This window comes from Vulpes lagopus, chromosome 5 (assembly GCF_018345385.1).
Source record: "Vulpes lagopus strain Blue_001 chromosome 5, ASM1834538v1, whole genome shotgun sequence".
NCBI lineage: Eukaryota > Metazoa > Chordata > Mammalia > Carnivora > Canidae > Vulpes > Vulpes lagopus.
This window is the reverse complement of record NC_054828.1, coordinates 96,090,709-96,116,111: the sequence shown is the minus strand read 5'-3', so window position 1 is coordinate 96,116,111 and position 25,403 is coordinate 96,090,709. Positions and strand designations below refer to the sequence as shown.

The 25,403-nt window shown below is 37.9% G+C and overlaps 1 protein-coding gene across 1 annotated transcript in view; it reads left to right on the top strand.

Moving 5' to 3' along the window:
- Positions 1-25,403, top strand: part of EIF2AK3 (eukaryotic translation initiation factor 2 alpha kinase 3) — a 64,175-nt gene that overhangs the window by 12,640 nt on the left and 26,132 nt on the right. Inside the window, exons 3-6 of the mRNA XM_041756559.1 lie at positions 20,167-20,361; positions 21,717-21,847; positions 23,502-23,736; positions 25,002-25,164. Of these exons, the coding sequence (XP_041612493.1) occupies positions 20,167-20,361; positions 21,717-21,847; positions 23,502-23,736; positions 25,002-25,164 (724 nt within the window). The remainder of the gene's footprint in view (positions 1-20,166; positions 20,362-21,716; positions 21,848-23,501; positions 23,737-25,001; positions 25,165-25,403) is intronic.

The window sequence follows — 25,403 nt, the reverse complement described above, 5'->3', positions numbered from 1 at the left end:
ACACTCTTTCTGAATGCTCTTTTTTAATTTCATCCCTTTTAGAAAGCTAGGAGCACCTAAGTGGCTCAGTCAGTTAAGCTGCCGACTCTTTTTTTCTCTTTAAGATTTTTTTTTTAAGATTTATTTATTTATTTATTTATTTATTTATTTATTTATTTATTTATTTATTTATTTATGATAGACATAGAGAGAGAGAGGGGCAGAGACACAGGAGGAGGGAGAAGCAGGACAGGCCCCAGGCAGGAGCCTGACGTGGGACTTGATCCCAGGTCTCCAGGATCACGCCCTGGGCTGCAGGCGGCGCTAAACCTCTGGGCCACCAGGGCTGCCCTAGCAGCCGACTCTTGATCTCAGCTCAGGTCTTGATCTTAGGATTGCCAGTTCAAGCCCTGCATTGGGCTCTACACTAAGTGTAGAACCTACTTAAAAATCAAACCAGACCAAAAGCTTTCCAGCTGGTATCAGATTTGAAAACCCTATCATGAGAGGCTTAAGGATGACGTAATTAGTGGTGACGAGATTTTCTGATGGGAATACTGCTGCCAGTGCCCCATCTGGTCTTCTATAAACCCAGCCGGGATGCTTTCCTGGAGCATCCAGGCAGGTGCTAAGGGAAATGGCAGTGCTCAGTCTCCACATTTGTGTGTGCTAAGCCCTGACTAGGCTTTCCTAGTGCTTACTATTTATCGAATGGTAGTTTGCTAAAAAATATCTGTCAAGAATACTGAACTTCTGTTATATTGTGAATTATTGATATAAATAGCAACTCTCTTGTAAATTACACTAATAAATTTGAATCAGGTGTAATATTGAAATGAATTATTATTCAGTCTAAACATTCATTGATTTGTGTTCTGCTGGGATTATGCTTGGGTATGCATGTTTTGCTTTATTTTTAAACTAGATATAAAAAGATGATCAGCAAAATCAGAAGACTGAGCTGTTTACATCTGAGGTAATATTATGGCATGTCATAGTGGTACAAAGCATGTGTGTGTTACACATGAACACAAGATAAGTTGCATGGTATGACAAAGTAGAATGCAAATAGTTGTAATACCCTGAGTGCTATTGAGTGTGTTTAAATTATGTTAGCCATTTTAAGTACAGTTCAACTTTCTCGTCCCCAGTCCACACCATTTTCTGTGGTTTATTAGGGCTTTCTTGTTTTAAGTGCCCTCCTTCCTACCCACTGCAAACCCTAGATCCTTTGGATAGCATGCTTTTGAAATGTTAAATCTCAAGTATATTGCAAAGTTTCTCTGTGTCACCCTTACAATAAATGAAAAGCTCATTGGCCACCAAGCTTGCAGGAGACCTCTTTGCATTATCTAGATTTTCATTTTCTATTTTATGGAAAGAAAAGAAAAAAGAAAATCTAAAGTACTGACCATCTGGGATAACACAGTAGGTTTACTAGACTTTACTGCCCCCACAAGTTCTTGAGACCATTTCTTGAAACAACATGTTTCTGGGGTTGTAGTATACATGTTACGTACTCTACACATGTTGTAATCTTCACACAGATCCTCCTGAGGTTGATGTCATTTTGTAGAAGAGGAAACTGAAGCTCAGAGAAGTTACTTGCTTGAAATTGCAGACCAACTAGATGATAAAGCTGGGACTGAACCCAGGCTGGCCTAACCATACCCCATTCTGCTTGCTCTGGAGCCATTTCCCCATGTGGGTGCACCTCCCCATTACAAACTCAGGCTGCTCCTCTAGTACAGCAGGTCTCAGACTGTATTGTCCCAGGACCCTTTATATTCTTAAAAATTGAGGAGGGCTCCAAAGAACTTTCTTCATGGGTTATGTCTACCTAGACTTAAACTATGTTAGAAATTTAAAAAGAAACTTTAAAGACTTGTTATTAAATAATTTTAAAAATGAACCCATTGATGATAGCATAAAAACATGTTGTTATGAAGAATATTTTCTAGTTTAAAAATATTTCAGTGAGAGGAGTGGTGGCATTGTTTTATATTTTTATAAATCTCTTTAAGTTCTGGTCTAATAGATAACTGGATTTTCGTATCTGCTTCTGCATTTAATGCGTTGCATTGTTGTTTTGGTTGAACTATATGAAAAAGAAAATCTGGGCACATACATATATGTAGTTAGAAAAGGGAGATGTATTTTTGAAGCCTTTTCAGATGGTTGGGTCATTCTTTTTTGATACTATACCAAAACAAGTGGAAGTTTCTTAAAGGTTAGTTGCACTGTAGAATCTGAAACCGTATCAGTGAACATTTTGTACTCTGTTATATTAACATCCATCTGTCTGTCTTGCCCTTTACTCATGCATGATGTTCTAACATCATTTGACAAATTCAGTGAGTTATACCGACCCTCCAGCTGTTGACATATTTCCTAACAGAATTATTTTAAAGATCAGATTTGCTATTATCACCACTGATCTCATCAGAAAAGTCTTTTAGTCCTGGGAAACTGTTGAGCTCACATTGGTAGAGACAGGTTTTCCAAAATTCTAATCTTTACTTGAAATTTTATCACAGTTATGGTCAGTTGTTTTCTTTGAAGTAAGAGGTTCACTTTGTGTATGTATTTTTGAGAAAATGTCTGACAGATACCCAAGCCTTATAAGTTTCATTTTCCCCTCAGTTTTTTAGGTAGAAATGGAACTCTGTGAACAGACAGTACACAGCTCAATCACACAAGTGCTTTTCCTCAAGACGTGTTTCATTGGGTATTTAGCAGAAGTGCTGGTGCATACTTCCTTGGTAGTCATGCAAAAAGAGTAAAAAGATGTGTACTTAGGTCCTAAATGAATGAAATGAATGCTTTTTATTGCTTCATCAGAATATTCTTGAGTGAAACTTTTCCTTTTGTTCTTTTCTTTTTTCTTTTTCTTTTTCTTTTTTTTTTTTCATTTTACTATGAGTGTGTACCAGTGAAGAATACAATGACTGCTATTTTGGTGTTTGATTCTCTTGATTCTCGTCTAAGGCACTAGCAGTTTTAGTCACCATTGCTTTCTTTCTTTCTTTTCTTTTCTTTTTTTTTTTTTTTTAAAGTAGGCCATGAAACCCAGTACAGGGCTCAAACTCATGACTCTGTGGTTAAGACCTGAACTGAGATCACAAGTCAAACACTTAAGGGACTGAGCCACCCAGATGCCCCTAGTCACCATTGCTTATATGCCATCAGTGCAAATATCACCACAGTAAGATAGCAAATAACACCTTAGTAGCAAAGCCTTTTGACTCTGCACCTCTAAAAGCATCCACAGACCACAGTTTGAGAATTGCTGATCTAGTATATGATAGAAATATTATAAGAATATTTGTAAGAGAAACAGGGATGTATTGTGAGCTTGAGTCATCTATTCCTTGGCAAGGTGTGTGTTGCATCTGCAAGTTGTGTTCAGAAGTTGGACAAAATACCACAGAAAGAGGATTTAAAACTGCTATTTGAATGAAAGTCTCTAACTTTTTGTGAGAAATAGTTAATTTGCTCTGTCTGAAGCCCAGCATTTGGTAGAAAAGGGTAGTGCAGGGAGGAGGGGCAAGTGCAGCAGGCAGAAGGAACTGGCATGGAGATAAAGCTGAAGCCACCCAGATGATGGTGGGAAGATCCATGGCTCCTTGCAGGCACTCCTGTATTAAATGTCAGTTTCTCCACGCTTTCATTGAGAGTGGTATGAAGATGAGACAGATAAAACCTATAATGCCAGGGAAGATGTATTCCCTGTGAAGCAATTGGTAAGGCAACTCATTAATCTAATGAAGAAGATTTGATAGAGTATGTAATAATTTTTTTTAAACTTTTATTAATCTCTACCCCCCCATATGGGTCTCGAACTCACAACCCCAAGATCAAGAGTTGGGTGGTGTACTGACTGATCCACTATATAAACATTTTTAAATTATTAATGATAGAGCAGTTGGTGATGAATCACATGTACTTCTGCTGCAATAATAACGTAAAGCCATGCAGGAACTGATTGCACTGTGTGGGATTGTGGAGGAGAAGCTGGGATTCAGAGACTTGAGTTCTAGTCAGGATTGTCCCATTAACTGACTAGATGGCCTGGCTAGATTCTTTAGTTCAGTAGAGCTTCAATCTTCTCCTCTGTAAAATTATGAGATTGCACTAAATCCTAAAGATCTTTGTAACTTCAGGAATCAGGTACCATCAGATACATGAAACACCCAAATAAATGATCTAGAGGGAGTTTTCAACTTCCCCCTTTTTTAAAAACTACATTTAAGGATTCTTTAAAAAATAAAGCACAAATTCATTAGAAATTACCATTAGGTGTGTATGTCATTGCCTCTGGGGCTACTCTAAAATGTCCTTAACCTTCTCTGATCCAAAAGGCATATAAAATAGTATATTATGTCATTTTATTGGTGTTTTGATTATGTCAATGAAAAATAAGTTCCTAGAGGATAAGAGAGATTGACAGTTCCATTAAACAAGGATTTTACATTACATTCAGAATGGTGTGCTGCAGGAAGGTTGAGGCATCTTGAGACATAGATCTGATTTGCCACTCTACTCTTGACTAGGTATTTACAAACTTCCTCAAAAGAATACTGATAATAAACCAAGCTAAAACTGTTGTGTATAGGTGTGTGTGAGAGAGAGAGAGAAAGAGAGAGAGAGAGAGAATAAATGATAAACCTAAGTTCACTCCATTAACTGTAACAGATGTGCCCTAGGGTCTAATACTTACATAATAGTAGCTAAGAATTATTTTTTAATTTTCCAAAAGACTACCTGAGGTAAAATCTGATTTGCTTTCCTCTGGTAATTTATATGCACATTAAACCTTGAAAAAACACTGAGGAGATTTTGCTGTGGTTCCTCATTGGTTGTCTTAAAATTTTGTTTTGTAACATGTTAGCATGAGTTTTCTTTGAAGTCTCTGGGTGACATTTGGATCACATTTCACCAAATCTAAGTAGATATAATATCCTTGAACTGTCTACTTTTCTGTGTCTTGGAACACATTCATAAACACATAGAGGCCCTCCTAATGTTTATTTAGAATGCATGTTATAATTGTAAACATACTAATTTGTCCTTAGATAATACCTTTGGCTTTTCTTTACTTAGAGATACCATATTTATTTTTTGTTTCAGTTTTCTGTTAAAATGCCTTTTTCTTCCGCCTTTAAAAAGAACAAACAACTCTATTATAAGTCTATAGCTAGAGTTTGGGGTTTTGTTTTATTTTCGGCATGTTTCTCCCCATGGGACACCGCCTTTCTGTTTCAGACAGGTGCAGAAACAGGCAACTATGATGCTAGAGCTTTCCAGCCTCCTCCTCACCCCTCATCAGACTGCATTCATTCTTTATAGGTGGGGGAGATTCTTAATAGTTAACTTGATTTATTCACAAAAAGCCCACAGTAGAGCCTTTGAGTAGTGCTTTATTAAGAGAGGATCTGTAATCTCTTTTAAAGATTCTCTTATTTGCACTGAAATATGTCTGGTCATTTTGCATTTTTTTTTTCATTTGTCCATAAACTAGCACGTTTTGAGCCTGATCCGTCATTGAAGATCACAGTGTGTTGGGAAAAGTCACTGTCAATTCAGTCATGTAGCAAGCCAATGTGTAAATAATTGCTTAGGTTAATTGCTTTTCTTTTAATTATAGAAATGAAAGAGTGCTTTGATTTAATTTTGTTTTATTAATCTCTTAGCATGGCTGAAAGCTTTGCTGTGACCTAAACCAGTTTACTCCAGCATGCATGTTGCCAAGTGAGAAATTGATTTGACCTTATTTTTTAGGAAATTGACTTCACATGCACATTATCTACTTCATGAATGTATAATGACCTAACTGAAGGGAGAAATAATTACTAAAATCTGTGTTTTCCACCATGAATATGAAAAGTATGCTTAGGGGATGCCTGGGTGGCTCAGTCGGTTGAGCATCTGCCTTCAGCTCAGGTCATGACTTTGGGGTCCTGGGATCGAGCCCCATGGAGTTCGGGTTCCCTGCCTCAGCAGGGAGCCTACTTCTCCCTCTCCTTTTGCTGATCCCCCTGCTGTGCTTTCTCTCTCTCTCAAATAAATAAAATATTTTTTTAAAAAGTATGCTTAAAAGTTAGTCTAATAGTTTTCCTTATTTTGTTCTATAAGGTGACTATAGGTTGAAAAAAGAAAGAATGGAATAGTTAGTATCTCCTTGGCATTTCACTGCTCTTGGGTGTTAATTCACAATCTTTAATGATAATAAGTAACAAAATTGCTTTAAGATTTGTTTTTTCTTCAGCATTTCCTTTAAAAAAAAAAAAACAAAAACCTACATTTCCTCCTAAGCATGTCACGTGTGATCCCTTCTCTATACTGTAAGATTTCATAACCCCTTATGTTAGATCATCTAACTAGTTGTTAACCTTGCCTCCTTCCTTAGTCTGTGAGGTATGATTCCCAGGAACACTTTCCTTTCAGCAAAAAGGCTTTCTTTATTCTCCGCATCATGGTAATTTCAATGTTTTCAGGGAAATAAAAAAAGTCTGCTTCACAAAGGGCTGGGACATTTTTTTTCTCTTAACATCACAAATAGTCAATTCTAGCATCTAGTCATCTAGTCACTTGCTTGTTTTAGCTTATTAAAAGTTACCATTTTATGTTCCATACAGTGTATCATTTTTGAAGAAATAAAATACACAATAATACACCTGTTAACTTTTCTTTAATATTGTTCATCTTTGTAATCAATAGTTCATAATCCTTCAGAATTTCCATATAATAAAGGAGAATTTTAGGGTTGATAGAGATTTCTGGTAATCAAAACTGATAACAGTTTGATATTTTTAATTCTTACATTGAATTCATCTTATTTAGCTTTGAGGCTTTGTTTTTAAATGGGTGTTATGAATCCACAGTTGGGGAAGAAATCATTGACATGACATAATTAAGCTTTCTACTTTCTCTTTGACTTTACTTTTGGAGCAGCTATTTAAATTCTAAAAGCTGGGGACCCCTGGATGGCTCAGCGGTTTAGTGCCTGTCTTTGGCCCAGGGCATGGTCCTGGAGTCCCGGGATCGAGTGCTGGGATTGAGTCCCACATTGGGCTCCTGCATGGAGCCTGCTTCTCTCTCTGCCTATGTCTCTGCCTCTCTCTCTCTCTGTCTCTCATGAATAAACAAATAAAATCTTTAAATAAATAAATAAATAAATAAGTAAATAAATAAATAAATAAATTCTAAAAGGTTTTTTGCGATTTTTGAAGTTTGGTGTTCATGAACTGTAGTTACTTTCTGAAGTTATCTTACAGAGAATAAAGGAAGGTTCATGATGAATTTACAGATACCAAGATGAAGAGTTTATGTTTTTGTTTTAAATATTTTTCTTTAATAAATATACATATATATGTATATACACATGAATTATATGAGAGGTTCAAAGTAGCACTACATATACCTAACAACTCTTGTTTGATTAGTAACATACAGTGTGCAAAGTGGTACCAAACGTATTCTTATTTAATCCTTGCATAACCTTGTAAAATAAATATTCTTTAAAAATTTTTTTTTCAAGAGAGACTGCATGTGAGGTGGAGGATGGTAATCCTAAGCAGGCTCCAGCCCAGCCTGGAGCCCAATTCAAGGCTTGATCTCACAATTCTGAGATCATGACCTGAGCCAAAATCAAGAGTCAAATGCTTAACCGACTGAGCCACACAGGTGCCTTGTAAAATAAATACTATGTTCTTCATGTGACAAAATTGGGGCTCAAAATGGGTCAGAGTTCTGTCTGGTGTAGGAGAGTTGAGACTCAACCCTAGGTTTTTGGACTTAGCCTGTGCCCTCTTTCCAGTGTTTCATGCTTTTTTTTTTTAAACATAGTCTTAAAAAATCTCCTATCATCCAAATATTTATTCATTACAAAAGGAAAAATAGTATAACTGTACAGTGGGGAAACCCGACAGACACCAGACATCACCTTAATGAAGTGATCAAGGTTAACAACAAAAATAAGACTTATCAGCCTTAAGAGCTGCCTGATATAATGCACTGAGAAGGGCACAACATCACTTCTCTGGTTTTCTTGCCAAAAATACATACTCTCAATCCAATCACAAGAAACCATCGGGCAAACTCACATTTAGAGACATTCTATAAAATACCTGATTAGTTTTCTTCAAAAGCCCTAATAAGGTCTGAGGCTTTGAACAACAAAGCAAAACTAAGGCACGGTCACAGATTGAAGGAAACAGAAAAATATGATAAATGAATACAGTATGTCACCTTAGACTTGATCCTGGACCAGAAAAAGGACATTAGTGAAAATATTCAGGAAATTTGAATAAAGTCTATAATTTAGTCAATAGCATTCCTTCAATTCAAGATGGTAACTTAAGTGGAGCTAAATGAAAGATTTATAGAGGGCAGCCCGGGTGGCTCAGCAGTTTAACGCCGCCTTTAGCCCAGGATGTGATCCTGGATACCCAGGATCAAGTCCTGCGTTGGGTTCCCTGCATGGAGCCTGCTTCTCCCTCTGCCTGTGTCTCTCCCTCTCTCTCTCTCTCTCTCATGAATAAATAAATAAAATCATTTTAAAAAAAAAGAATCGTTTATAGAAATTCTTCATACTATTTTTGCAACATTTCTGTCAATCAAATTATACTTTTAAGAAATCTGTGCATTGGGGAAAACTTCTAAGAGTTCCTTTTCTGGCAGTCTTTCCTAAAGAAAGAATCTGAAATACAAAATATGTTCATCATAACATTTTTCATAATTTTAAAAATTAGAAACAAGCTGTATGGTCCTAAAAAGGATGCTGGTTAATAAGTTATGATCTCTGGGCTCTTGGTTTTATTTATTTATTTATTTATTTATTTATTTTTTGGGGGGGCTCTTGATTTTAAACAGAACTTGTGTGCTGTTGACATCCCAAAATACAAGTCTCTGCTGATAGAGCTGATGGCTGGCATCATATCTCTATGATAACGAACTGCCCAGGTCTCCCAATGCTCACCTGTTTCCTCTGTTATCTGTTGTCATCACTCTTCATGCTGCCATCTGAATGATGTTGACACATCTACCTGTTCCTCCTCTGCCTAAAGCCCTGCAATGGTTCTGCGTTACACATAAAGTAAGGTTCAACTTCCTTACCATTCTCTGCTGGGTCCTACAGGAGCTGGCCAGAGCAGCCTCATTCAGTGTCTTAAACAGCAATGCTTCATGCCTTTTTCTTTTTCTTTTTTTTTTTTTTTTAATATTTTATCTATTTATTCATGAGAGACACAGAGAGAGAGAGGCGGAAACATAGGCTTCCTGCGGGAAGCCCAATGCAGGACTCGATACCAGGACCCTGAGACCATGCCCTAAGCTGAAGGCGGATGCCCAGCCACTGAGCTACCCAGGTGTCCCACTTCCTACTTTTGAAATACTTCAGGGATCCCTGGGTGGCGCAGTGGTTTGGCGCTTGCCTTTGGCCCAGGGCGCGATCCTGGAGACCCGGGATCGAATCCCACATCAGGCTCCCGGTGCATGGAGCCTGCTTCTCCCTCTGCCTATGTCTCTGCCTCTCTCTCTCTCTCTCTCTCTCTGTGACTATCATAAATAAATAAAAATTTTAAAAAAAATTAAAAAGAAATACTTCAGTACTTAGCAACGTATCTGCATTCTGTACTAATAATTATTATTCTTGATGTGCTTCATCCAGAATAATTGCTGAAAGATATCATGTATATAGCAGACTTAGCATGCTGCTTAGCCTATTTTAAGTACTTTATACCTATTAAACATCCTTACTGGGAGAGTTGGGGGTATGTGACCTTACCACATCCCAACCAGAACTCCTCTTTAGTGGGATGGGAGTCTGGCAGGACTGTGCACTGGGGTACAGCAGGACACATGAGATCCTTACCCTGTGGAACTCATGTGGCACTCTGTGGAGCCAGCTGAGAAGACAGATACAGAGTAATTATAGCATAAATCATGGAATTGAGTGGTGGTAGCAGCCACATGGAATGGTGAAACTAAGACTTAGCAAGGATGCCTGACCTACCTAGATAAGGAAGCCAGAGAAGCTTTCTCAGAAGAGAGGATGTTTATGACTGAGGTCTCATGAGGAGAAGGAGCTGCCCTGGGAAGGAGCTGCCCAGGGAGCAGTGGGGAAAGACTGCTGGGGGGAGGGGGGGGGATGGCCTGTGTGGAAGCCTTGCAATGGGAACCACCATGGTGTGCTCAAGATGCTAGTGGAAGGGGAGGATGGCAACAAAGGTGAGCCTAGGGGAGAGTAGTAGAGATGAGGCTATTAAGGGAGGCCAGAGCCAGGTTATACAGGGTCTAGTCAGCTGTGTTGAGCATTTTGGATTTTCTCCTGAGCCATCTGAAACCAATGAGGGATTTGAAGTGGAAAAGATTCTTCCACATTCAAAATGGAAAGGGTTCCTTGACATTCTTTTTTTGCTCTGAAACTTTCACTGAACCTCTGATGAATCAAAGGGTTGTCTCAGTAAGTCCTTTGTATTACAAGCCAGTTATCTCTAATTGTGGAAGTATTTATAAACATTCATAAAGTATTCACACCAACTAGCAGTTGGAGAAACCTGGAAAAAACAAGAAAATTTCTAGAATTTTACTAAAGCCAATCTCCTGAAGCACTTTTTTCTCTTGGTTTCCTCTGACTCATCACTCTGCCAGAATTTTTAAATGTTGGAATTCTAGAAGTTTAAGTATAGGTCATTTTCTCACCCTATTCTTTTTCAAGGGGGTTGTGTGTCTCTGTTCCTATGACAGCAGCAGTTCTAATTTTCTCTTCAGCCCAGACCTCCCCTCTGAGCAGCAGACCTGTACAGGCAAATGCCTCCTCACCATCTCTGCCTGGAGAGCTCTCTCAGTCACTCAGAACCCACAATAGGTAAACTTCTATTCCTTCTCTGTACCTATTCCTCATTCACTCCCAAATCTTCCTTTGGTCTTAATTTAATTCCAGAGAATTAAATCCCTTTCTGTTTTGACTATGGAGGAATTTTGGGGAACAGGGATAGGAGTGGAGAAAAGTAGGAGGCCTAACAACCCTCAGCCTGGTAGAAACTTCAGTAGTAGCCTAGGGACCAAAGATGCATCTTTTAAAATAGCCACAGAGGGGTATCTGGGTGGGTCAGTCAGTTAAGTGTCTGACTTTGGCTCAGGTCCTGATCTCAGGGTCCTGGGATTGGGCCCTGTGTTAGGCTCCACACTAAGCTCCTCCCTCTCCTTCTTCCCCTTCTCTCTAGTCATGCTCTCTCTCTCTTTCAGATAAATAAAATCTTAAAAAAAAAAAAAAAATCCAGTGAATGCCTGCGTGGCCCAGTGATTGAGTGTCTGCCTTTGGCTCAGGTCACGATCAAGTCCCGCATCTCCCTCTGCCTATGTCTCTGCCTCTCTCTGTATCTCTCATAAATAAATAAATAAAATCTTTAAAAAAAAAAAATAGCCGTGGAGACTGAATTTGAGGGAAAAGTACAGTATGCTAATATGAGGAGTTTTGTAAAACAGGAATGTTAGTTTTCATCCAAGGTCATGTAGCAAGTGACATGCAGAGTCAGGGACCCAGGAATGAGGCTGGTAAGGTATACTCGTCACCTTGTGCACCTGGCTCCATTACATATGTTGAATGCCTGCTATTGCCCCATGTTAGCAAAACAGCTAGCAGGGCCAGAAAATAATTGTTCAGGGAAAAGGGGATTTCCATATAATAAAAAAGTCAGTAATTTAACACTTCCAATGGAGTGTTTTTCATGCATTTTACATCTTCCCAGACTTTGTGAATTTTATCTTTGTATTCCTTGAGATCACAATTGGAAGCATCAGCTATTGTATTATGATAAAGATGCTTGGAGTTCTTGAGGTGAGACAGAGATGTGTGCCCCCCTTCAGTGAATATTCTAGAATAATTCTTTTCTGCCCTTTCCCCTTATAGTCTGTGTTCATTCTTCCTTATCTGTACTCTTGACAAGTCTGAGTCTTACCACACACTTTTTATAACCCTTTTTGTTCACCCTCTCCTCCTTTTTAACTTTATTGCTTCTTAACTTGTACTTGGGACTTGGCTTTTGTAGCTCTCAGGGCCAGTGTATTCTTTTCTCCTCCTTCTTGGTTAGGGAACACAATGGATCCAACTCTTTGGATTTGAAAGTGTTTAATGCCTAAGTCACTACTTGAGAAAATAATAGAGTATGTAAATCTAGCTTCCAAAGCTACAGAAGGGAAAGTTCTTGTTTATAGAAAAACTCTCACTAATAAATGCAGAAAGAATATAGAATTAGAATTCATTGTTTTATTCCCTTTATTAAAATAGTAGGTAATGAATTGATACAGAGATGGTGAAAAGTTGATGGAACACTTTAAAATGGGGAATGACCCCCCCGCCAAATCTACTGATTACTAGTAACAAATACGACATAAACACAGGGGTTGGCGAACTTTTTCTATAAAGGGCTACACAGTAAATATCTTGGGCTTTGAGGGCCAGATGGTCTATGTAGTTGTAGTGGGAAAGCCATCACAGATAATACAATAATGGGTGTGACTATGGCTCTATAAAGCTTTTCTTACAAAAACAGGCAGTGGGTCACGTTTGGTTTATAAGCTGTAGTTTCTGACCTTCAATGTAAAAGGAAGTGTGTAGCGCCACCTATGAAGTCCAAACCTGCATCATATCAAAGCTCCAGGTTTAATTACACACTTTTCAGAAAATACAGGGGACAAAAGAACAATTTAAATGACATGCAAAATCCAGACTGCAGGACATTCTATAGGATAAATAATAATCTGGTTTCTCAAGCAAATCAGTGCATAAGAAGAGGAATTAAAGGGGCTCCTATGAGGGGCAAAAGAATCCAATGTAATACATGGAGCTGGAATTCCTTGTTGGAGCAAACCAGTTGTATGTCTTTGAGACAATAAGGGAAGTTTAAATATTAGATGATGTTAAGGAATTACTCTCAATTCTGTTAGATGTGATATTGGCATGGTAGTTACTTCTCAATGATGAATACTGAAGTATTTATAGGTGAGATGAGATGATGGCTGGGATTTACTTTAAAACGTTCTAGTAAACAAATATATGTAGTGGGTGGATGCAGAACAGATTAAAGAATTAGCAAAATCTGATTATTGTTGAAAGTGAGTGATAGATACATGGGGGTTCATTAGTCTCTTTATACTTTATGTGTTTCAAAATGTTCAGAATAAGTTAAAGTTGAATCTACCCCTAAAAAAGTATACCTGTCAATGGTAGGGTAGGGGCACATAGAAAAAAAAAACACATTTAAAAATTTTATTTTATGTAGTTAGAAAAATTTTGTTTTTGCTGCTTCTTATATTCATTTTAGTAATAGTAGCACATCCTACGTTTTCTCAGTTGAAGTTCTTTCTGTCACTTAGAAATAGAATTCTCATTTTCACATTCTAATTTCAAATAGCACCCCCTTATTACATGTGCCACTGGTATTCATTATACCATTTAAGTTTGGTTTAGAAATAGAAATTAAATTATTTTACCATACTGCTTTGTGATTGCATGGATAAAGATCTTGATTGGCTCTTGGTACTGAGTTTGCCGACCAATGTGACAACCTTTTATTTTTAAATTATGAACAGGAAAAAACAAATAGAGAAGGAAAAAAACGTAAAATAACAAGAATTTATATTTTTAAAAAATGAGAGAGGAAGCGAGTCACGCAATTAGTCTGAGAGGCAGAGCAGCGAATCAGAACAAACAGCTGCTTGCAGAGACGAATCAGTGGAATGTGAAAATGCATCACATCACCGTAACCTACATTTTTTTCTACCAAGAGATTTGCAGCTGACTCTCTGAGTGACTCATTCCTGTGCTGGGAGGGTGAGGTAATGCTCTGGTGAGGGCTGATGTCATCTCATATACTACCTGAACTGCATGCATATAGCATTTCTTGTGGCTCTCAAGGAAAAGCACCATCTGCTTTCACATATGCAGCCTGAAAGACTTCACAAAGATTGGTGCAAAGGTTAGCAGCCATGTGGATGACTCATAAGCAGCCAATTAGCGAAGAGCAGCTATTTCAAAGTGAGCTGTTAAAATCATAATCCAAAAATACGACATGATGATTAAGTATTGAATCATAATGCTTTTTTGTTGTTTTGGAGTTTGCACTTTTCTCACTGAGTTGATGCTGTTAAAGATTTCACTTGTAAAATAAGTCAGTTTTTCTCAATATGGTCCATCATCTCAAATCTTCTTGGTTGTTTAAACCATATATATATATGTATGTATGTATACAATTTCTCTTTAGCATATGTGCTGCCGAAGCAAACACTAAACCTTGTTTTTAATTGTGGAAGAGTTTGTTTCCTTTTACATTTGAAGGCATATAGATCAATCTTAGAGCAGAGATTAATTTTAGTCCATATTTAGTTTGACAGTTTTTTGTTTGTTTTTTAGTTTTGGGGGTTTTTGTGTAGCACTTAGGAGTCACTGTGTTTCTTAAGGATCTGTTATTGCTTTAGGAGAAAAGACGTGGTTAGTGGAAAAGGAAAGTCAAAATACATATTTACTCTAGACTCCCTAACCCCTCTTCCTCTGTTTTTCAGTGATGGACACCTGGTTTCCTTGTTTGTACTTAACTACTACTACTGTTGATATGAACCAATGACTGAAATACCTATTTTTTCACTTTAGCATCATTGGAATTTTTTTTTAAGGTTTTATTTATTTATTCAGGAGAGACACAGAGAGAGGCAGAGACATAGGCAGAGGGAGAAGCAGGCTCCCTGCAGGGAGCCTGATATGGGACCTGATCCTGATCCTGGAATTTCAGGATCACGCCCTGAGCTGAAGGTAGATGCTCAACTGCTGAGCCACCCAGGTGTCCCTTGTCATTGGAATTTATTATTCTAGTGAATAGAAGAAAGAATACCTAACATAATATCAGAGGTAGAGAATAGTAAATACTTGAGTTTCTAACTGATATATAACTCAAAATGGGATGTCCTATTGGCTACACATTGTTTACATAGGGTATGTATACTAATGACTAATGTATCTTTAATGAAAGATAAAAAGATTTAATTTTTAAAAAATAAGAAAGCAAAGAGTAAAATGATAATGGGAAAACTCCAAGGTAATGTGAGGTGGTATACATGCTGATGCCATTTGAGAGTTTATTAAAAATCAAATGTTTTTTCAATAAAGAGTGATAGTGATCTTGCAATACCCGGGATTATGATGAACCTTTGTTTTAATGGTATGGCCAAGCTTCTACAAGGCTCTTGAGTACCATTCTTTTCTTTTCAACCTCTTCTTTGGAAATAATTTCAAACTACAAAAAGTTGCACAAATCAAAATGTTACTGGGTCACCTGGGTGGCTTAGTGGTTGAGCATCTGCCTCTGGTTCAGGGTGTGATCTGGGAGTTCTGGAATCAGGTCTCACATTGGGCTCCGTGCAGTGAGGGAGCCTGCTTCTACCTCTGCTTATATCTCTGCCTCTCTCTCTGTCTCTCATGAATAAATAAATAGAATCCTTAAAAACTATACCAAAAACCCCAAAAGGACCAATCTTTATGCACCCAGATTTACCTACCCCAAGCCTTGTTTGCTTTATCATTTGAGTTGTCTCTCTTTCTTACCCTTTCTCTCCCCCTACCCCTCCTACACATTTCCTTATCTTTAAAACAATTGGAGATGAATCAGCTATCCATCCATCATGGCCCTTTACTCCTAAATACTTCAATATGTATTTTTTAAATTCGGATATGTACATTATTTTGTAGACAGAATGCTAGTGCACACTTAATAGACTACAATATAGCATAAATATAACTTTTATAGGCACTGAGAAACCAAAAATTTGACTCGTTTTATTGAGGTGGTCTGGAACCAAACCCACAATATCTACAAAGGGTGCCATGATATCTCTTATAGTGTCCTTTACCTCCAGTATACCCTGTGGTCTAGGGACAGGTAGTACATTTATTTTTCTCGTTAGATTCTTTTATCTAGATTTTTTTTAAAGATTTTATTTATTCATCAGAGACACACAGAGAGAGGCAGAGACACAGGCAGAGGGAGAAGCAGGCTCCAGGCAAGGAGCCCGACACGGACTTGATCCTGGGTCTCCAGGATCACGCCCCAGGCTGAAGGTGGCGCTAAACCGCTGAGCCATCTGGGCTGCTCTATCTAGATTTTCCCGGACTTTGTCTTTTATGATATTGACATTTTGAAGAATACAGTCTCTCTGCCGTTTTATTTAAAAAGTATAGAAATTTCTTCATTTTGAAGCCCCTGGGTAACTCAGTCCAACTCTTGATTTCAGCTTGCATCATGATCTCAGAGTCCTGAGATCGAGCTCAGCAACAGGCTCAGTGCTGAGCATGGAGCCTGCTTAAGATTCTCTCTCTCCTTCTCCCTCTGCCCCTCCTTCCTCCCCCCCCCCCCCCCCCCTCTGCCCGCTTGTGTCTTGTTCTCTCTCTCTCTCTCTCAAAAGGAAAAAAGAAATTTCATTATATGCTTGTCTAGTGTTTCCTGGTGATTAGATCTAGGTTGTGCATTCTTGGCTTAAAATCCTGCATAGGGGAAGTGCCCTCTCTCATGGTGTCACATCTGTCACTCATCGATGATGTTAATTTTGATCATCTGGTCAAGGTCTTATCTGAATTCTCCACTATATAATTACTAGGTTTTTTTGGTTTTGTTTCTGTTTTTAGTTTCTTTAACTAATAAGCAGCCCACAGGGAGACACTTTAAGATTGGGCAAATATCCTACTCCTCATCAAAATTTCCATCCCTAGTTTTAACACTATTGCTGATTTTTTTCTTAATGTAGTCTTTACTATGATGGTAGCAAAATTTTTATTTTTCCAACTTCACCCCTCCCTTCATATTTACCAGTAGACATTTGGCATTTCATTGCAGGAAGAGCCCTCCCTTCTCCCCTGTATTATTTATCTATTTGAACTCATGAAATCTTCTTTTTCTTCAGTACTTTATAACTCAGTACTTAATTATTTTGGTACTTAAGTTGTCCCAGATGTGGTCAGTGGTATACTTCTTTTTTGTGCACATCCTTACTCTTTAAAATAATAAAATGTTCAATCTCATCTTGTCCCTTCCCTGCCCCAGCCCTAGAATCAGACATTTCTCTGAGGAGCCTTGGTCCTTTGGTAGGCGGTGGAGTTGGATAACAAAACCTTGGCACCAGGTTTAGGTGCATTACTTTTACAACCACTGTATAAACATTGTATAGGCAGAAATATAGAAACATTAGTGTATGTGATAAGTATTTCTTAAGAGGTACAAACAATTTTTGAGAATATAATGCTATCTCAGTTTATAGTTACAGCAAAAGGTAAAGTACAGTGTTAAGGAATGGGAAGATCTTAGTAATCTTACACTGCTATCATTTTATTGGATTTCAAAGCAAAAGCATAAGTGCTGCTAACTTGGAGGCCAAATGAGGTGTCTGTAGTCAGTGTTGGTATGGGAGGGTGTTCCAGGGAGAAGTGACATTGACAATGACATAACAGGACAATAACAGTAGCACTACATATATGTAAGTGGTGATGCCCAATTTCTGCCCATGTGGGGAAAAGTGGAAGACAAGGAAGAAAATGTTGTTTGAGGTCATGTGTAGAGGACTTTGAATATCAGATTTAGGATTGGGGTCTTTAATAAGAAGATAATAGAGAACTGTTGAAAATTTTTGAAGTATGTCATAACAAGCTTAACTCTGACTCAGAGATTAATCTAGAAGATATATAGAGTTTAGTTTGAGGAAATTGCCAGGTAAGAACTGTAAAGAGGCTATTATAATAGTTCAGGCAGGAGATATAAGGATTTGAACTAGAAAACGAAAAAAAGTGGATGAGAAGAGAATCCCAAAGTGTGGGGGCCAGCTAGAGGGAGGGAGGCTATGTAAGCACTTTCAGTGACTATAAGGACAGTTTCAGGTAAATATCCCTTTAAAGATAAGAGTCTTCTTGAACAGAGAAGTACATAGAGAAATATTGCTATAAAAAAGTTAAGATCGGGCAGCCCCGGTGGCTCAATGATTTAGCCCTGCCTTCAGCCCAGGGCCTGATCCTGGAGACCCGGGATCGAGTCCCACATCGGGCTCCCTGCATGGAGCCTGCTTCTCCCTCTGCCTGTGCTGCCTCTCTCTCTCTGTGTCTCTCATGAGTAAATAAATAAAATCTTTAAAAAAAAAAAAAAGTTAAGATCAACATTTGTTTGGAGTTTTGTTTTTTGCTTATTTTTCAAAGATTTATTTATTTATTTGTTTATTTATTCAGAGAGAGCGAGCTGGTGGGGGGAGGGGCAGAAGGAGAGAGAGAGAGAATCTCCAGCAGATTCCCTGCTGCACCCAGAGCGTAATGTGGGACTCAGTCTCACAACCCTGAGATCACGACCTGAGCTGAAATCAAGAATCCAGGCATTTAAATGACTGAGCCACCCAGGTGCCCTTGTTTTTGTTTATTAAACTCATAATAAATATATTATTTATATTCTCTTTTATATTCCCTTTTTCTGAAGTTTTGAGCCTGGTCAGGGAAGTATTTGTGCCTTAGCTGAAGTAACTCAAGTTGTATAGATTTTTATTTTTTTTAAATGATACTGAAGTTTGTTGTTTTTTTTTAGATTTTATCTATTTATTTGAGAGAGAGAGCACAGCAGAGAGGAGAGGAAGAAGCAGGTTCTATGCTGGGTAGGGAACCCGATGGGGGGCTCGATCCCAGGGCCCTGAGATCATGACCTTACCCAAAGGCAGATACTTAACACCTGAGCCACCCAGGCACCCGAGTCAAGTTGTATATATTTTTAAATGCCAAAAGGCCAATATCACAAAGTCATGTACTAAAACCCTTTCTCAAGAAACAAGATGTTTATGGCCAAAAACCCCTGAACTCTTTTCTTTTGCTTATACTATATAGAATCCACCATGATACCCTGTTGGCTTTGCCTTCCAATTATATCCCAAATCTGACCACCTACAACACTTCCAGTACTGTGAACCTAATCGAATCCATCATCACCTTTTGCTCTTCATGCCTCCACTCTTGCCTCTTATAGCCTGATTGTGTTTTTTGTGCTTCCTCCAACATTTCACTCCTGCATCTTATGGCCTTTGCCAAGCCTCTTCCCCAGATATAAGCATGGTTAACTCCCCCAGATTCAAGTTTTGCGCAAATGTTACTTTCTCAGTGGGGCCTACCCTGAGCCTCCCTATTGATACTCCCCCTCCATATGCACGTTTTCTTGTCCTACTTTATCTTGTTCTATTTTTTCCTATGGTATGTATAACCTCACATACTCTGTGATTATTCATTATGTTTGTGTCTCAACACCAGAGTTTGAACTCCACAGGGCAATTATTTTGGTTTGGTTTGTTTTGGATTTTTGTTTGTTTGTTTGGTTTTATTTTGTTTTGTTTTTGCTGAGTGGTCTCTTCCAAGCAGTATACTTATGCCTGGCACATAGTAGGTCCTCAATACACATTGGTAAAAGAAGGAAGGACAACTAAGAGCCTAAAATCAGGGAGCTTTGTTACCAGGCTTGCAGCTTATAGCAGATTTGAGAAAGTAAATAAAGGTTGGGATATTGCTTTAATCAACCTGTATTCCATGGATCTGAGCCTGTGACAGTAATTACCCTGGACAGTAATTAGGTCTGGAAGATACTGCATATACTATCCCTTTACTAGACCTTTACTAGAAAGTCATATTGTACATTATCATTTTTTTAATAGAACACAGGGAGATGGGGAGGGGAAGGGCAGAGAGAAAGAGAGAGAGAGAATCTTAAGCAGAATCCACACCCAGAGCAGAGTCTGGATCTCAAGACCCTGAGATCATGATCTGAGCTGAAATCATCAATAAGATGCTTAACCAACTGAACCACTCAGGTGCCCCTGTATATTAGCATATTAATTGCTATAAGAACTCCTATAACCTCTTCTTGAACTCACTTGATCACAAAACTTTCTTTTGGTAGCTCACTTATCATTATGGCACATCAATAACAGAGTTTGAGAAAAGCCATACTAGAATATTATGCGTCGGCCCCAGGAGAGACTGGCAGTTCTTTCAAATTGCTTTTTGGTTGATGAACTGTACCACTTCACATGCTGCTCAGAAGGAGGCTAGAGAACATCAGGCTCAAGACTCCAGCTCTTAGTTACTAAAGTTATTATCCCTTTAAAAGTTAGCTTTTGTTTTAGGTATTTGGGAATAAGATGATCATTCCTTCCCTGGATGGAGACCTCTTCCAGTGGGACCGGGACCGTGAGAGCATGGAAACAGTTCCTTTTACAGTTGAATCACTTCTTGAATCTTCTTATAAATTTGGAGATGATGTTGTTTTGGTTGGAGGAAAGTCTCTCACTACATATGGACTCAGTGCATATAGTGGCAAGGTGAGTGAAAATGTTGAATTGTCTGGAGGAGAAATCAGGGTAAATAGGGATAGAAGAATTAATTTATTAATAATTTACAAATATTTGGAGGAGTCCTCATCTGTCCAAATGGCAACAAAAATGTATGACCTTTAGGAATATTGTGAAGTTGCTTCAACGTGGATGGAACTGGAGGGTATTATGCTGAGTGAAATAAGTCAATCGGAGAAGGACAAACAGTGTATGTTCTCATTCATTTGGGGAATATAAATAATAGTGAAAGGGAATATAAAGGAAGGGAGAAGAAATGTTGGGAAATATCAGGAAGGGAGACAGAACATAAAGACTCCTAACTCGGGGAAACGAACTAGGGGTGGTGGAAGGGGGGAGGAGGGCGGGTGTTGGAGGGGAATGGGTGACGGGCACTGAGGTGGACACTTGACGGGATGAGCACTGGGTGTTTTTCTGTATGTTGGTAAATTGAACACCAATAAAAATTAATTTAAAAAAAAGGAATATTGTGAAGATTTCAAAATAACATGTAAAATGCAACTGATACACACTAGACTTTATCTTTTTTTTAATCCCTTAAGCTTGATATGTGAATATTTTATATATAGACGTAAGACTAAAAAGAAGAATAGAAAAATGACCTTTAGACCTTTGAATTTTTCAAACACTAACGATTCCTTATCTAAGTGTTAGGCTCATAGCCCCGTCTCGTTCTTGCTGATATGTTTCTGCCTTCCCCACTCCCTGCATCTGCACTGTACTGGGGAGACCTTGTGATCCTCAGTTGCCTTCAGTATTCTCGTCTGTAAAACAGTGGGATTGAACCCAATCATCTGGTTCTGTGATTTGTTGTGCTGCTACAAAATTCTGATATTCTAGCAGGTATGTTTCTTTCTGTGAGGATTTTAGTTCAATCATGCTAAGAGTCTTTTTTCTTTCTAATGAAGATTTGACGGAGGCACTTTTACATACTATAGCTATTAGTAAAGGTTTAAGTCTAAAAACTTAATACTCCATTCAAATAGGAACTCTGAGGCTAATTTTTAAAAATTCACCTGGAATTTTATTAATGATATTATTGCTAGGAGATCACAACTAGTTATCTGTTTCTTTTTGTATATTCCATGGAAACCCTCCAAATAAAATTATCTAAATCCTTAAAAACCATTCCCTGAAATAAATATGTATTGTTTCTTTTATGGTTCTAAGTAACTTATTTTAGGATTTGGTAGTCTAACTGATACTTCTTAATACTTGGGTATTTCTTGCAGATCTCCTCATTTTTTAATAAATCACATAGATTCTTTTAATGTCTCTAATCTCCTGTAACTTGTATTCTTCGCAAAACTTGTATCTCTTTTCAGGTGAGGTACATCTGTTCAGCTTTGGGTTGTCGCCAGTGGGATAACGATGACATAGAACAAGAAGACATCCTACTTCTGCAACGCTCCCAGAAAACCGTTAGAGCTGTCGGACCTCGCAGTGGCAATGAGAAGTATGTATTCAGAGAAATGTTGCTGTTGAAAAGACAAGTTCAGCGAAACCCAGATTTTTCAGATTTTTCTTTATGGAGATTTCCTGAACTATTTTCTTGTCCTAAAATCATACAACTCTTTGAAGAGAAATGTAGGCCCCAAAATAAAAATAGTCACCTGATTATTAACATATTCTGGGTTGAAACTCCCACCATGTGCTCTGGAGGTGATTAGCAGGAGGAGGTCCTTACAATGACTATAGCAGCCTCACTGATCACAGTTCTTGGAATTCAGAACACTCTTAGGACAAAGTTAATGTGCTTTATTTCAGCTAGGGCCTCTGACTCTGGTTCTCTCCAATAAATAGTTTCTTAGTATCTTTGACAACCCCAATTTTAAAATACATTTTAGTTTATTTTCTTAAAGTGTTAAAGTGTAATTTATTTGGTCAAACATCTGTTTGTTTCCCTTTTCAAATAATGAATTCTTTATGTAATTTCTACATTTAAATATGTGGTTAACAAGTAAGATAATGGCTGGTCCTAAATGACATGCTTGATTTTTTTAAAGCTTTTTTAAATTTTAACTTGTCTGTAGTAAAAATCATTTGAGATCTCATCTTTATCTTTTGAAAGTGAACCAGACTTTCCGATTTTGTCTAATCTGATGCAATATAATTCAGTTTCCTTTCCTGTTTTCTCAAACTCAGTTAAGAAAGTATTTCTATGTTCACTGGACTGTGAATAGGGCTTTGCATCTGCTGGCAACCTGACCTTCTTATCCTGATGGGATTTTATTTCCTTAAGTATTTGAGTGCTTGCTGGGTGTCCAGCCACCAATAGGAACAGATAACCATCTTAATTTACCAACTTAAGTTACCAAAATAGGAAGAGTCTGGGATCTAAGAGTTACCAGAATAAGAAGAATCATGTTCCTTAAGTATATTTTGCAATAGATTTCAGATTTATCAAGCCATTTTATATCTAAGTGACAGGTTATTATATTATTAATAGTTAAGTGATTTTTCTGTATATTAATTATAAGGGAAACATTATTACTGTCACTCTGTGGATGAAGACAGTGAAACTCAGGAAAGGTTCAATGACTTGCCAGATCTCAGGAGATCTCAGGATCTGAGATCTGGAGCTGAGGTGGTATGACCTTCAGGCTTGGTACACTGGGTCTCATTGCCTTTTGGGGCTGTTTTCATATAAATATAAAATCAATGCATTCATCTTACTGTGTACATTGGTTTATCAGGATATATTAATTTTTCTGCACTATTTTTTTAAATTAATTTTTCTGCACTTGAATGAAATGTGCCCAGACTGTAATAAAGAAAGCAGACTGCTGCTACCCTCATTTTAAGGTAACTTTGATGTGTCTAGAGAAAATCGCTCTGATTTGGACATAGGAACATGTCCATGTTAATTTTTGAGAGAAAATCTGTCCCATAGCCATTGTCAGTTTACAACGCAGAACCATTGTTTCTAAAGGATCAGGACAAAGTGATGCCCTCTTGTGGCATAAGTCAGCAGAGCACTCCCAGAAAATTCTGTTGTTTTTTCTCCTGACAAAATTTTAGTGTTTGCTTCTCGAATCTAGGATGATTCTTTATTATTTGGTCCCTTTACTTAAGTGTATATTTCTAAAACAAACCTTTGTAAATTTAAGGTGGAATTTCAGTGTTGGCCACTTTGAACTTCGGTATATTCCAGACATGGAAACTAGAGCTGGATTTATTGAAAGCACCTTAAAGCCCAGTGGGAACAAAGAAGGGTCTAAAATTATTTCAGATGTGGAAGAACAGGAAGCTGCCATGTTGGACACAGTGATAAAGGTCTCAGTTGCTGACTGGAAGGTTATGGCGTTCAGTAAGAAAGGAGGACAGCTGGAATGGGAATACCAGGTACCTGAAAACATCTTTTCCTTTCCCTGTTTGACCAGATGTATCAGGTAGAGGGAAATAACTGTCACTTGGGATCCTCAGCCTGTTCTATATGCTTTAAGAAATTTGTAGTTCCACATCTTGTTAGAGTGGCTCTTCTGAAAAAGACGACAGAAAACAAGTGCAGGTGAGATTGTTTTCTATCTTTGTGCCCCACTGGTGGGGTTGTAAATTGGTGCAGCCACTATGGAAGACAGTATGGAGGTGCTTCAAAAAATTAATAATAGAACTACCATATGATCCAGCAGTCCCACTTCTGGGAAGATAGTCATAGAAAGTGAACTCAGTATCTCGAAGAGATATCTACACTGCCGTGTTCAGTGCATCATTATTCACAGTAGCCAGGATGTAGGAGGAATCTAAGTGTCCTTCAGTAAGTGAATGGTTAAAGAAAATGGAATGTGTATATGTACATGGTGGAATATTATCTAGCCTTAAAGAGGGAAATGCTGTCATTTGCAAAAACGTGTATGAAACTGGAGGACATGCTAAGTGAAATAAGCCAGGCACAGAGAGAGAAATAGTGCATGATCTTACGTACATGTGGAATTTTAAAAAAATTGGAATCCTAGAACAGAGTGGAATGGTAATTGCCAGGGGCTGGGAGATAGGAGACATGTTGGTCAAAGGGTACAAGATTTCAGTAATGCAGGATGAATAAGTTCTGGAGATGTAATGTACAATGCGGTGACTAAGGTTAATAATACTATATTGTATACTTAATATTTGTTGAGAGTAGATCTCAATGCAGGGCTTGAACTCATGACCCCTGTGAGATCAAGACCTGAGCTGAGATCAAAAGTCGAATGCTTAACCGATTGAGCTACCCAGGCACCCCAAGGGTAAATCTTTAAAAAAAAAATTTTTTTTGTCTGTTGAGGCACAATTGATGAATAAAAACTATATACATTTGAAGTGTACAGCATGATGATTTGATATGCATATACATTGTGAAATGAGAGAGGTAGATCTTAAATGTTCTTGCCACACACTAAAAATAACTGCGAGGTGATGGATATGTTAATTAGCTTGATTGTGCTAATCATTTCATAATGTGTACATATGTCAAAACATGGCATTTTGTAAACATATTCATTTTTATTTGTCAATCATACCTCGTAAAGCTGGAGAAATTGTAAAATGTGATTTTTAAATGTCATGTTAGGAGTTGAATTACATAAATACTGCTTGAAATAATGTGAAATTTCTTTTACATTTTTGTTTAGTTTTGTACTCCCATTGCATCTGCTTGGTTGGTTAAAGATGGAAAAGTCATTCCCATCAGTCTTTTTGATGATACAAGTTACGCATCTAATGATGAAGTTTTAGAAGATGAAGAAGACATTGTAGAAGCTGCTCGAGGAGCCACAGAAAGCAGTGTTTACCTGGGTGAGTAGACGTGTCTCATCTAGCGATAAGACATTAATATTTAAGGTTTATTCGCACGTTGTTCCTGCCTACTTCACATGTGCCTGTAGTAGTTTTAATTCCTAAATACATTCTCTGGCTTAGGTTGCCCCAAGATTTATAGTTTGGTTTCCATCCCTGCTGTTTTTTTCCCATTTATCCAATTCTGAAACTTCCAAATACTGTGGCATATTCTTTTCTTCTGAGACCTATATTAGAAA